Raw genomic sequence first — 13,782 nt, 5'->3', positions numbered from 1 at the left:
TGAAAATGTGTTTGTCTTTCCATCATAATATTGCATGCTACCTACTCAATCCTGACTACTGATTTTAGGTCCCACAATTGCCAATCCCAATCTTGCCTTAACTAAGTATACTTCAAATATAAAAATACAGACCCAGCAAATTGTGATAGATCTCAACAGTCCTATTTCCCTAATAGCCAAGGATAAAGACTCTTTCTAGTAACCTTACTGCATGTTCATTGATGACACAGAGCTATTAATGTACTTTGTGACAAATAGGAAAGACAAACAAAGCAGTTTTACAGCTTTGTTCCTCCACTGTAACCAGACAAAGTAGACTTGGGGACATGATGTAAGAAGGGCCAGCGGCCCACCGACATCGACAGGGCTTGCCTTGGGCTGGGGGCTCAGTGACAGGGACTGGTTACAATGTTGGCTTGTTCTTAGCTCTGAGCAATAATGATTCAAGGACTGGTGTATTGGGACACTTTGTGGATGTCATAAGGATCACATGGTCAATGATCAATAAAAAATATGATAATCAGAACTCGAGATAAGCTGCATATTTGCGTAAAATATGTATATTTGCGTAAAATATGCATAAAATAACCTTTAATATGCAGACAAATCAAATCCTAGTTTATCAGAAACACAACTAAAACTATAAATACTCTATTGAAATATAATTAAAATGTGAAGAAACAGGTGGGTAAAAAATTTGAATACCCTCTAAAACCTGTGGATACCCAATTAATTCAAACCCCTGGGTAAAATACAAAATAACCAAAAGCTTATCTATAGCTCTGATAGTTATATCATGAGGGCACAGTACATACCATGAAAAATAATTGTCAAGTACTATTCTGACTGTACAATATGTCCCAAGCAATGGTTTGATCAAATCTCTCGAGCTTAATGTATTAGTTCAAAAGTTGAGTCTCCCTTTCATCATGGAATGTCTCCTGCACATGAGAAGTATGGACTTTCCACACAGCCATCCTTATCTCATCTGGATCTATCAAGAACACGACACCAAATCTACATTCACCACTCTAGTATCGATCAGCTGAAATGTGTTCAACATGTCCAAGTACAAACAATACATTTCTTTCATTTTAATTTCAAATTAACAAAAAATACAAAATATAATTCAGTCCTGCAATGTTAATGTAGACAGTCCATTCTGCTCCAGTTGACCCAGGCTGTGAGACTACACGAGCATGACCACGACTGGCCATGTTCCATGTTCTCCATGGCACCAGCATGACATGTGCATATCATCACCTGATTCCTCACACCATCTGTCACGACCACTCTCCAACACGGTTATGGACCAGAAACAGTAAGTGGAACTGAACAACTGCTCACAACTGTCAATAATTATACTGCATTTCGCCTCTAACTATTGACTTACATTTAGTCAATGAAATTTTATATTACAGAATACCCTTCTTGACTCTAAATTTTTTTTTAAAAATTCCCTTTGCTGATTTTCACGTGGAATAGAGCTAGCTAGAGCTGGCTAGACTAGCTTTTGTATGTGTTTCTAGATTGTGGTTGTTTTTTTCATAAAATAAATATTTTCATTCCACAGTCATGGTGCGGGACTACTCTAATTACCACAACCTCTAAACCTCACAGCTAAATGTACCACCAAGTTTATACCATGCTATATGAAACATACCCTAATTCAAATCAGTCATCTTCCTGTCGTTACTTTGATAGGATATAAATATTCATTGTGCGAAGTCACCTTCCACAAAGGTCTGCACCTATAATCTGAATATTGCTAAATAGAAAAATAACAATGAAAAATAAAATATCCCTGGATATGAGTCACAGATATCCTCAATGTAAGTGTGAAACTAACATGGCACACATCGACAGGATGCATGTCAATATCTGCCATGTACGCCGTCATCACAACACATCCTGTCGCCCCTAAGGCTACCTCCTCAATTTCCTGGGTGTCACATCAGACCAGGACAGAACGGCCCGAGGCACTACTTGCTAAGCTTATCTGTGGCGAGGCGAAATGGCTATGGTTGTACCCATTACCCCCCCCCCCTTGTTAGATTACACCGCCTCACTAAGTCCTGCTACTTATCTCCAGTGCCTGGCCCACACTTCCAAGTTATACCTACAAAACAAACAATTCCCTGCCATGCTGGATATCCAATAACAGGACATATCTAACTGAATTTGAAGTCATATACAGACATACAGAGAAATTAATACCAACCATATAAATACAAAAATTAATCTGTGCACTAACATGAACTCAACTAACACTAAATATTTTACATTTTTACAACATATCTTAAAAAATATCGTAAAGTAAACTATTACCATGTGTTTTTTCAAAATCATTTACTGATTGTGCTTACCATGCTTAGCGACTTAGGATTTTGAATGTTTTTGTATCTTCATGTATTGTGTTCAAAATTAAAAGAACTTGTCATGAAACTTTAACGTTAAAAAATTAAAAGATCAACATTATTCAGAAATATATATTAAAAGTAATATTCAGCAGATGTCCAGGGGTTCCCAAGAATAAACTCCTTTGGAAAACATTAATTTCAAACACTGATATATTAACTAAAATTCCTTATAACAGGACAAGACGGTATAACAGGACATGAAAATATTTTCCATTTATCATGAAACAGAAAAAAACCTATTCTGTATGTTGGTATCTTACCTTTTGTTTATTCATGACAAAGTAACACCCGCTTGTTCCTTTTGAGCTTAATGTAGGTGGTATTCCAATATCAATCGCATGTTCCACCTCTTGAACAAGTCTCCCAAAATCGGGATCGTTGGGGAAAGTGTTTCGATATGGCAGTTCCTGAATCACATTGGGTAAAGATTCCATTGCCTCATAGTATTCAGATGCGTCGGAAGCACTCCTCACCACTGAGCGCTCAGTCTTCTCAAATATTTGAGTCCTGTCGCCTCTTGAAACTGACATTATCCTTTGTTACAATACTCACATCAATATCTCAAATCCTGAGACTCATACACCTTGAAGTAGTTCCTTGAGAAATGTACGTATCATTTCCTTGTCAAACACTATCCCAGCATGTTCATTTCAGTAAACTTACATTTCAACTCATGTCATGTCATCTTAACTGGTTAAGTCAATCTGAGTGAAGTATGTCTAGTTACAGAGCTCTAATCTGTTAATCCAGCACCCATACTTGAAACACTTCGGAGAAATACATTTCTTATTCCTCAGGGCTTTTCCAAGAAAAACAAAAAAAGAAAGAAATGTTGCATTTCTTGGATCATTCTGATAAATGAAACAACCCAAAAGAAAACTTCTCAAAATTGATTTGCACTTTCAGCTAGAATTCAATACAGGGACAGTCACTACAAACAAAGTATCAATATTCCATCAATACCACCTGACTATCAGGCGCCAATTTCAGACCCGACAATGTATATTCACATCAGACTCCCGCTGTCTGAAGTCATCCATATCACTTCACTGTCCTCAATATCACCACAGCTGATCACACACTGCAGCCTACAGCAGATGTCAACGCATATCCAACAGGACTCTCGATGTGACCACTTCCAACAGTTCTACACACCTGTGTGGGAGCCCTTCTCTCCGCTCCATGAAACGTGGCCAGTAGCCTGCTATAAATAGCTCAAGGAAATTAAACCACCTGTAAAGTCATGTGACAACATCAAACAGGAAAAGGGAGATAACTCCTGTAAAAGGCAGGCTACAAAGCTGAATATGTACCAAGAGAGATTCATTGATTTTACTCTTCAAACAAATCTTGACATTTGTGTCAAATTAGAAACAAATGAAGGAAGTTAAAGAAAATGAAATCGTTTTGTTCTCTTGTCTTTGATAATTTTTTAACAAAGCACACTTTCTGACATCTTACTTTCACCATGTTCAGTGTGAGGAAAATTACATTTTCTTCCTGTATCAAGGACATTGGGGGTTGCACTTGTGAAATGTATTATTTGCCTCTGTCAAGTTTCATTAAAGCTGACAACTGAGCCATGGAATTAATATAACTGATTCTATAGTTTTTCTGCAGAGAGCAAGTGCAAATCAAAGGCAATAGCTTCTGGCAGAAATCTTAAAGGACAAATCTGCGCTAATAACAATTTACTCACGCAACTAAGAATTGACCCTAGTTCAAATACATGCAATACAATTCTTATTTGGAAAAAAAGAAGTCCCTATTTACTTTCATGTGAAATAACACTCAACGTCAGAACTACTTTCCATCTGCATGCTCAATGACACTTTTATTGTCAGAGTAAGGTCATGAAGATAACGACAAAAATACATCGTAAATAGATTGGGTCTTTTCCTGCCAAATAACATGTTTATCCAATCATGTGACATTTTCATTGCTGACTGCACCACACATATCAGGTCAGGTCACTTGGCAAGACAAACATGTGATTTGACCAAGAGAGACATATACTCTACTTCTGTCTACAGATACTATATATCTGTCTATATATCCTATATATCCTCTACATCTGTGTATATATCCTAAATATCCTCTACATCTGTCTATATATCCTCTACATCTGTCTATATATCCTCTACATGTCCATATATCCTCTACATCTGTCCATATATCCTCTACATCTGTCTATATATCCTCTACATCTGTCCATATATCCTCTACATCTGTCTATATATCCTCTACATCTGTCCATATCTGTCTATATATCCTCTACATCTGTCCATATATCCTCTACATCTGTCTATATATCCTCTACATCTGTCCATATATCCTCTACATCTGTCTATATATCCTCTACATCTGTCTATATATCCTCTACATCTGTCCATATATCCTCTACATCTGTCTATATATCCTCTACATCTGTCCATATCTGTCTATATATCCTCTACATCTGTCCATATATCCTCTACATCTGTCTATATATCCTCTACATCTGTCTATATATCCTCTACATCTGTCTATATATCCTCTACATCTGTCTATATATCCTCTACATCTGTCCATATATCCTCTACATCTGTCTATATATCCTCTACATCTGTCCATATATCCTCTACATCTGTCTATATATCCTCTACATCTGTCTATATATCCTCTACATCTGTCCATATCAGCAAAACAATCCCCGCTGAGAACCAACAATCACCTCTTCTTCCTGACCACTCCAAACATTTAACTAGATCTACCCAGACGCCTATATTTGGCCCAAAGCCTGCATCAAATGAAAGCAAACATTCCTAATTTGAATTAATAACTTCCCAACAACTAAGATTTAATTAAAAGACGAACAGTAAAAAATCCAAATTTTAACAATATCACAACTTTTTCTCGATGTGCCACACTTGGTTTGGAGTTATGGATAAATCCCTGCAGTCAGACATATTGGCCAATCTGAGGCACAGACAAACTCACACAAAAAGGACAACATGCATGACCATTGCTGACCAACATTACCAACACACCAGTTTCAAAATTATTCACAAAAAGTTCAGCTGAAAGTGATGATTATTTTTAAACTCTCATTCAATTTCATCATCTCCTATCAAACTTTGGACACAATTCCCGGTTCCCCCCAAACTGAAGAGATTCTTAGATACTTAGAAATAGACACTACCTTCCACTCTCCGAGATTCTAATCCTAGATAGCTACTACCTGAATACTACCACTACCATGGCTTTAGTCTTGAGATGGACAGCTGTTTATTGATTGAAGGAACATTAAGCACTGCTTCAATCAAATCATATTGGTATTGTAGAACTCGTATAATAACTAACTAAACATTTAAATCTATATTGACACACTTTGAAACCGCATGTTAATTTTTTTTTAATATTGACCCCTGAAGATCCGAGGTAGAATAGGTCTTTAGCAACCCATGCTTGCCGTAAAAGATGACTATGCTTATTGTAAAAGGCGACTAACGGGATCGGGTGGTAAGGCTCGCTGACTTGATGTATGTCACCGTGTCCCAATTGCGTGGATCAATGCTCTTGATGTCAATCACTGGATTGTCTGGTCCAGACTGGATTATTTACAGACCGTCGTCATATAGCTGGAATATAGCTGAGTGCGGTGTTAAACAACAAACAAACAAATTAATGTGACAGGGAAGCCCAAACTGATGCAGGTCCAAGGCATATACCACTTTGGTGAAACCCACAAGCAATCTTCAACAAAAAGGGGCATCAGGATTAATTTGTGTCCACAATAGGGAAGTGGCAGAGATATTTCAGGATAATTCTGGAAGCCCAACAGTAGCTGTGGCTGCAAAGCTTGTGAAGCCTGTGAACTGGGCTGTTCTGACTGTCACACTGACAGAATCTGAGTATTTTATGAGTGCTTCAAACATTAAATGTCACCTCAAGAACATGATGAAATCCTTGAAACAATGGAAATATCAATTCCATACATCTTTCAACAATTGTTCATCCATCCAGTAACAGACAATGTTCATTTTCTCCATGAAGGGCGCAGGATGACATACTTGACACGTCAGATCTAAGCAACTATGTCAACAGGCAGCCAAGAGACATTCCTTTCAAATGATATTTCATAAAACGAAAGTTGGCAAGTGCAGCCATTAAATAGGCTTGTTAAAATAAATTTCTTGTTCCTAATGACAAACGATCTCGTAATATCTGCAGTGGGGTGTGGCCAATAGAGGTCACATAGCATATTAGAACCATGTTACTTTTATAGACTTGTAACCTCATGAAAAAAGAAACTAAATCAGTAAGATCCTTTGCTACCGAGACAGTTTTGATAAAAAAATTATAATTACACATGACACTTTCATGTTATTTTGATAATAGTGATTAAAGAGCCCCATCATATATAGCGCCAAATGATTCTCAGCCATGTTTATTTTCATAAGCACTTCTACATCGGGAAGCCTGTATCTAAATAGTTTTGGAATGTTATGTGATTTATCAGGCTAGTAGATATAGTATCAATGTGAGTGAGTGAGTGAGTGAGTGAGTGAGTGAGTGAGTGGGTGGGTGGGTGGGTGGGTGGGTGGGTGGGTGAGTGAGTGAGTGAGTGAGAGTGAGAGAGAGAGAGAGAGAGAGTGAGTGAGTGAGTGAGTGAGTGAGTGAGTGAGTGAGTGAGTGAGAGAGAGAGTGAGTGAGTGAGTGAGTGAGTGAGTGAGTGAGTGAGGCTTGATGCAGCAACTCTGCAGCTACTCGCGGAAGAATCTTTTACTCTGCCTCCGCAAACTGCAGCAATATTGGAGACAACACCAAGAACAGGTCCACATTATGTACCATATGGGGATCAAACCTGGTCTTCAGCAGGACGAGTAAATGCTTTAACCACTGGGCTACCAAACTGCCCATTATGACAGAAACACTGAATTCCACTTCTTTTCATGCTCTATTTGAGACTGTATCATGTATATGAGCAGTATTATGTTTATAAATCATGATACAACAATTCATACAATATCATATCAAACTATAATTTCCTAACACAAGCATCTTCCTGAGGCAAGAGAGTTAACTGACTTTAAAAGTCCAGTTTCCACCCTTGCCGAACTAGGCTAGAATTCCTGGGCTCGATCGTAGCGCCACCAGTGGCTATTACAAGTTATGTCCTTTCTATGCCTCTCCTATTGACCAATCAAATTCAACCTCTAGTATCACTTGCTTTTGCTTCAAACAAAACGGTGGCGCCCAGTCAAGACGATCTGATTGATAATCAAGATCTATATTGTGATAAAACGAGTCTTACATCGCGAAGTGCATCAAATCACGTGAGCACCTTGATTAAAAGCATGAAAAGATTTAGAAAATATCTGTTTACAACGAGTTAGCGGTGCACATGCTTTGAAAATCCTGCAGTCGACCAAAATCTGCATGACACTTTACAAACTGGCTTTCGATTTCGGTGCGCGATTTTGATTGGACTATGCATAGACTCCAGCCAAAATGTAACTCCATAATACCAGCCTAGTACGGCAAGGGTGGAAACTGGACTTTTATAGTCAGTTAACTCACTTGCCTCGGGAAGATGATCATAAGTGATTCATCCACAGAAAGTATGTTAATATAAAACTCGGGTTTTGATGAATTGTTTCCAGGGTTTCTATACATTATCAAGATTATTGGACTTTGCGATATACTATATTATCATCATAAACTTTCATGGTAAAAATAAATGAACAGAACATGAAATAATAATTATATCAAATAGGAGAGCAAATGAATCCAATATATTCAGTGCATCTCTGCCTGTCGTAGGATCGTGTTCAACACACAACATCCAACATACAACAAGAAGCTGTCCAGTGTGGTATGTATGAACAGCTGTGTGAGTGTTCAGGTGACACTGTACAGATGGTACACTGAGTATACAAGGCTTGTGCAAGGGTAGGCCGACGTTGTTTAACGATGCTATGGCTGACAGTATAAGCAATGGCGCACATTATCTGAGAATAACACCCGTAACACATCATAACTCCCCCTATCCAACATTAGCTACACAAAACATGACGGGGGGGGACATCTAAAGTTTGATGTCAGATAAAAAATATGAACTATTTTTCTAGATATACACTTACACCACCACTAAAATTTACACATGAAAATGTTGACACGCTAAAGGGATTATCCAACACAACCCCATATAGTACCACCAACTACCTGTTAACAACAATACGACTGTCTTCATACAGTTCATGCACAAAAGACAGAGGTGTAAACTAGCCTAATTGTTCTTGCATTTCCACTGATATTACCTACGACAGTGATGCTATTTCCATTTTTTACACAGAAAACGTATAGACGTGATAACCTGCATAAATAAGTTAAGGAACTGAGAGTTATATCTGACATTATGAAATGCTCCGCCACTGGCCACTCACTGTGTGCTGGGAGTGGAAGCCGCTCTGGACCATTGGAACTAATTGACAGTACTGATTTGTGAACTCAATGCTCGAACAAAGACAGATCTGTTCTCGTCACTTCTAAACATTTAAAGAAGAGACTTAGGTTACTATTATTATGTATGGAACACCTGGTGATTTGTGACAATGCTTGCCCCTATTTCAGCATATTTCAGTCCAAATAATGGCAATATCACACTAAATACTGTCACAATAACCCAACAAAACTGAATCAAAATATTTCAAAGTCATTTGAGCATGTTGAGACAAAAAAGCATTCCTATTACATGATTAACTCCAGAATACTATGAACAATGATTCATTATTTATACACAAAATTCACAGACCATCAGTGAGGTTTAATATAAACACTATGCCACATTTGACAATGTTGAATGTACTTTACATCACATCAATTAACAACGACTAATATTATCATGGTTATCAGAACTTTTGAAAAATGATTGAAAAGACGTATTCGTGGTATAAGTGTTTGGAATCACTGATTATTAATGTGGAGACAAACAATCACTATCAACTTATGATTCTGAATTTTCAGATTTCTGTTTGGTCCTGGAAAATGTCAACAGGTTAAGGAATGTGTCTTTTCATGCTTACCACAGGACTCTCAGTAACATGGTCAAGTGTGTCCTATGGAATTATGCATGCCAACAAGGACAATATTCCATCAGTGAACCTGTTGAAAGCCACCACACCATGAGGTAGATAACAAGCAGTTGTAACTAGGAAAGTTTGCCCCCTTTCATTTTCATAGAAGTTGGTAATACTCTTTCAATTTCTAACATTTAATTTTAGCAATCATACAGTGAATTAAGCACCCTCATTGGATCATCATTTTAAATGTATCTGCCTAGTTTACTTGTTCGAAAGTACATTTACAACTGGCTTAACTGACACGGGAACTTCTGTTACCTGTGTCACTGGCACCCTAATACAAAGAGTTTCAAACCCTGACAAACACTGTCAGCAAGCAATATCCAGTTGACCAGTACATCACAGGGCCTGGAGTGAGTGAGTGAGTATGGTTTTACACCGTTTTTAGCAATATTCCAGCAATATCACGGCGGGGGGACACCAGAAATGGGCTTCACACTTTGTACCCATGTCGGGAATAGAACCCGGGTCTTCGGCGTGACGAGCGAACGCTTTAACCACCAGGCTACCCGACCGCCCCACACAGTGCCTGGAATCATGGTAAACAAGCGTATAGTCAATGAAGTCATCTATATCTATGGGTCACAACGACACACAGTCATTCAAGCCACATACCTAGACCACCTGATACTGAATTTAGTAAACCCTTATGACCTATTGGGTACTCGGGACATGCTGAACAGAAGGGAGCTAAACACTATCTTATCTTGCTGACAATGACTAGGCTGACTTGTGCTGCCTCTGTACACGACAAGTACTAACAATCAGGTGTTCCACTTGTCCACTGGCCTACATAAAACCTGGACAGTGCGGACTCCATCGTATCTCCCTGATAGCCTGAAACTCATCTCATCACAGGCTCAACATTAGGCAAAATGATCATTTGATTTTCATGCCCACATGCCTCTAGCATTAGAAATTGACACTCGTTCTATAGTCCTTGCCAAACTGCCCAATAGTTACGGTATCATCAGGACAAGTAAAGATTTGCCCTTATTAAGGGCTTTGCTATATGTTATTATTATAAGGACTAGTGGACTAAAACGCATCATTTTTTGTAGACCCCAAGTAACTACAGATGGTACTTGGTAGATGTGGGTTAGAATTGATCTTCAGCAACCGATGCTTGTCATGAGAGGTGACTAACGGGATTTGGTGGTCATGCTCGTTGACTTGGTTGACGCATGTCATTGTTTGCCAATTGTGTAGACCAATGCTCATGAAGTCAATCACTGGATTGTCTGGTCCAGACTCGGTTATTTACACAGCACCGTCATATAGCTGGAATATTGCTGAGTGTGGCGTTAAACAACAAACAAACAAATCGGGTTTTTTAAACAATGGTCATACTTGATGTGAATCACTTCCATTGACAGTTAATGCACAGAGATCCCTTCAACAGTTTGTTCAATAAAAACATTTATATGTTAAAGTCCTCACATTTTTTTCAAATATACATGAAAATGTAATAATTAATTTATTGTGGCCTTAGGTATAGGAAAGTATCCATACAATGTCTGTTGTGATAAGCCTTGCTCGGTATCAAATGATCGATACAAATTTCACAATTTTTTTTATTTATGCACACATCAGGTGGTTGACAGACCGATGTTATATAACTGATCGATATGTTAGCTTTATCACATAAATCCATTACATCAGCCTCATCCAAAATGTCATGCACTGATTATGTCACAACTAAGATCAATGTTTTATGGTTTGGTGTCAAAACGTAATTTGGAAAATCAAAAAACAGAAATTGGTCAAAGTGGAACATACGGCTCAAGTCTCAACAGTTCGTGTAACTGATAGCATGGATTGGAATAGTGGAAATGTCCGTACATTATCAGACTGCCTCCATGGTCTAGAGGTAGAGTGTCGGCCCGGAGAGCAGAAGGTCGGGGTTCGACCCTGGGCCACGTCATACCAAAATACAATAAAAGATACTTGTTGTTACCCTGCCTGGCACTCTGCATTAAGAGGCTAAAAGAAGGACTGGTAGGCTTGGAGTCAGTATACTGTGTTTGAGTAGGGTATTCATGTTAAACTGCGGCATGGTATCTTAGTGGGCTAGCAGTATAAAATCGGCATTTTTCCTGACTTGTACAAGTAGCCACACACACATGTGCATGCACGTTGCTATATAAGTGCAACCATCTTGGGACACAACATTAAACCCAATGTCACCTCACTCACCTACATCATTACACACTCATGACTCAACAAGGTGGTATCTGTGGTCACCATAGTTACTGCAGCTGTTGTATCAAAATGAAACATATCATGCAATTAGTGTATTATGATACACTTCAATCAATAAACAATCTATTGTGATACCTATCATAATTTAGGTTATCTCCTGTTACCCTGTTGAATGTTTTTGATTGTCTGTTATTTAATGCTGCAATCAGCAATATTCAAGCCTGGACCAGATGAAGCAATGATTGATATGATGAGCAATGATCCAGGTCATCAGAGTACGATGATAAGCAATCAACCAAGTCACTGAACCTGACCACCAGACCCATTAAGTTGCCTCTTATGACTATCATAGGCTGCTCAGGACAATTCTAACCCAGAATCCCCACCCTCTTATGTTGTCAGTGAACATTGTCAGATTTTGTCACTCATCATGCTCAATGTTAAATAAACGAAAGAAAAAGAAATAGGGGTGTAAAGATTGATCAATCCACTGCAATTGTCCATGACCCAATGGCAATCTATCAAATACACCTTGCTTTTGGATTATTGTTCATATCCAGTCAAAAAACATTCATAAATTTTATATTAGTCAATAAACAGAGGTACTTCCCTTTACTCCTGAGCAACTTCTCAAGCATTCTGCTGATTCAAAGACGTGTTCCTCTTTCTCATGTCAATTAATGCAAGGAATCTTCAGAAAACATTGGAAATGTACTCATCAAACTATCATAATATTATCGTAGAAACTGTACAAAACTGTACCACTGCAATTGTATTGCAACAGCCTTTAAACTATTGCAATACTATTGTGATAGTGAACGTAATAATGTCCCCGAGAGTAATCCCTCTAAATTACCATCATTAAACTATTGAGATTGTAGTCACATTAAATTATTTTATGGAAAGCAATCTAATTGTTCAGTTAAAAATGTTGATTGTTACCATGGTTACGACACACTTTTTAATAAGTGAAATGAAAACTGACTTTTTGTTGTAAACTGCGATTTGTTTTGGTTGGTTCATAATAATACTATTAAGAATTGGAATTTGTCAATAACTTCAAACATCTGTAGTTAACTACATCCAGGTGTGCCATATATTGCAGGCAACTTCATTATCACTCCCACAAGTGCTTGGTATATCACTGCATGAGAAACAGACCTCTTTACACGTACAGCATAATTAGATACAGAAGTCCTTCCCACATGATTTCCTAATTATACACCAATCCCATGAATCATAAATCATGGAACATGTGGAAAGACTGGCACTCAAAACACTGTAAACGTTTTTGTTAAGAAACTGTTGTCAAGATCAGCCAAAGATGAATCATCAGAGGGGGTGTTTAAGTTCACTCTGGAACATTGTCCAGTGCCCCTCAAAACAACATGACATCAGCATACGCCATAACGGCAATGTCGATTTTGAAAAATGACCAAAAGAGATGACAACAAAAATACAAACCCCTTCCTTATTCTTCACAAAATAACTGCCACTGGACCCCTGATATATTCTCTGTGGCAGCATCCCATGTTCGATCGAGTCCTCTGCTACACGTATTGTCTCTTGAAAATTAGGATCATCAGGAAAATTATTCCACATTCCTATGTCATGATGCTCCGATTTGGGTCCAAGTAAGGGGGAGCTCTCCTTGGTGCCCGTCCCCCTAGTCGGAGACCTAGGTCCATGATTATTGTACTCGTGAAAGTTATTTTCTCTTGGGGCGAAAGTAACTTCTGGATGAAGCGCTGATATCTCCTCCTCTGATGATGAGTCAGCGTGTACACTTAGACTCATATTAACAAACACGTTGGTGGGGAATTTCACAAATACACGACAACTGCCGTGTCAACAATCAACAATAATAATACGCATACACATCTTACAATTCATTCCGTGACCATTAGGATTTCTTAAGATCCGGACAATTCCGGACCGGTAGTGTTGGAGTGTTGCACAGAAAATGTGGAACGAGTAGTAAACAAAAACGAAACACTTCTTTAAAGCGGTATGTGATACTTTACCGTTACAGTCGT

The 13,782-nt window shown here is 38.3% G+C and overlaps 1 protein-coding gene across 2 annotated transcripts in view; it reads right to left on the bottom strand.

Annotated features, from left to right (window-relative positions):
- LOC124116958 (phosphatidylinositol 4-kinase type 2-beta-like) overlaps nt 1–13,682 on the bottom strand; it is a 47,628-nt gene extending 33,946 nt beyond the window's left edge. Inside the window, exon 1 of one of the 2 annotated variants that reach the window (XM_048393514.1) lies at nt 13,211–13,682. In XM_048393514.1, coding sequence (XP_048249471.1) covers nt 13,211–13,543 — 333 coding nt within the window. In that variant the 5' untranslated portion in view covers nt 13,544–13,682. Of the gene's footprint in view, nt 1–2,680; nt 3,923–13,210 lie in introns of those variants that run through there. The other variant, XM_048393515.1, reaches the window with a different exon arrangement.
- Between the last annotated feature and the right edge of the window lie 100 nt (nt 13,683–13,782).

This window comes from Haliotis rufescens, unplaced genomic scaffold, assembly GCF_023055435.1.
Source record: "Haliotis rufescens isolate VD_foot unplaced genomic scaffold, xgHalRufe1.0.p SCAF_12, whole genome shotgun sequence".
NCBI lineage: Eukaryota > Metazoa > Mollusca > Gastropoda > Lepetellida > Haliotidae > Haliotis > Haliotis rufescens.
Note: the sequence above shows the minus strand (reverse complement) of the source record. Positions and strands in the feature narration are given on the sequence as shown.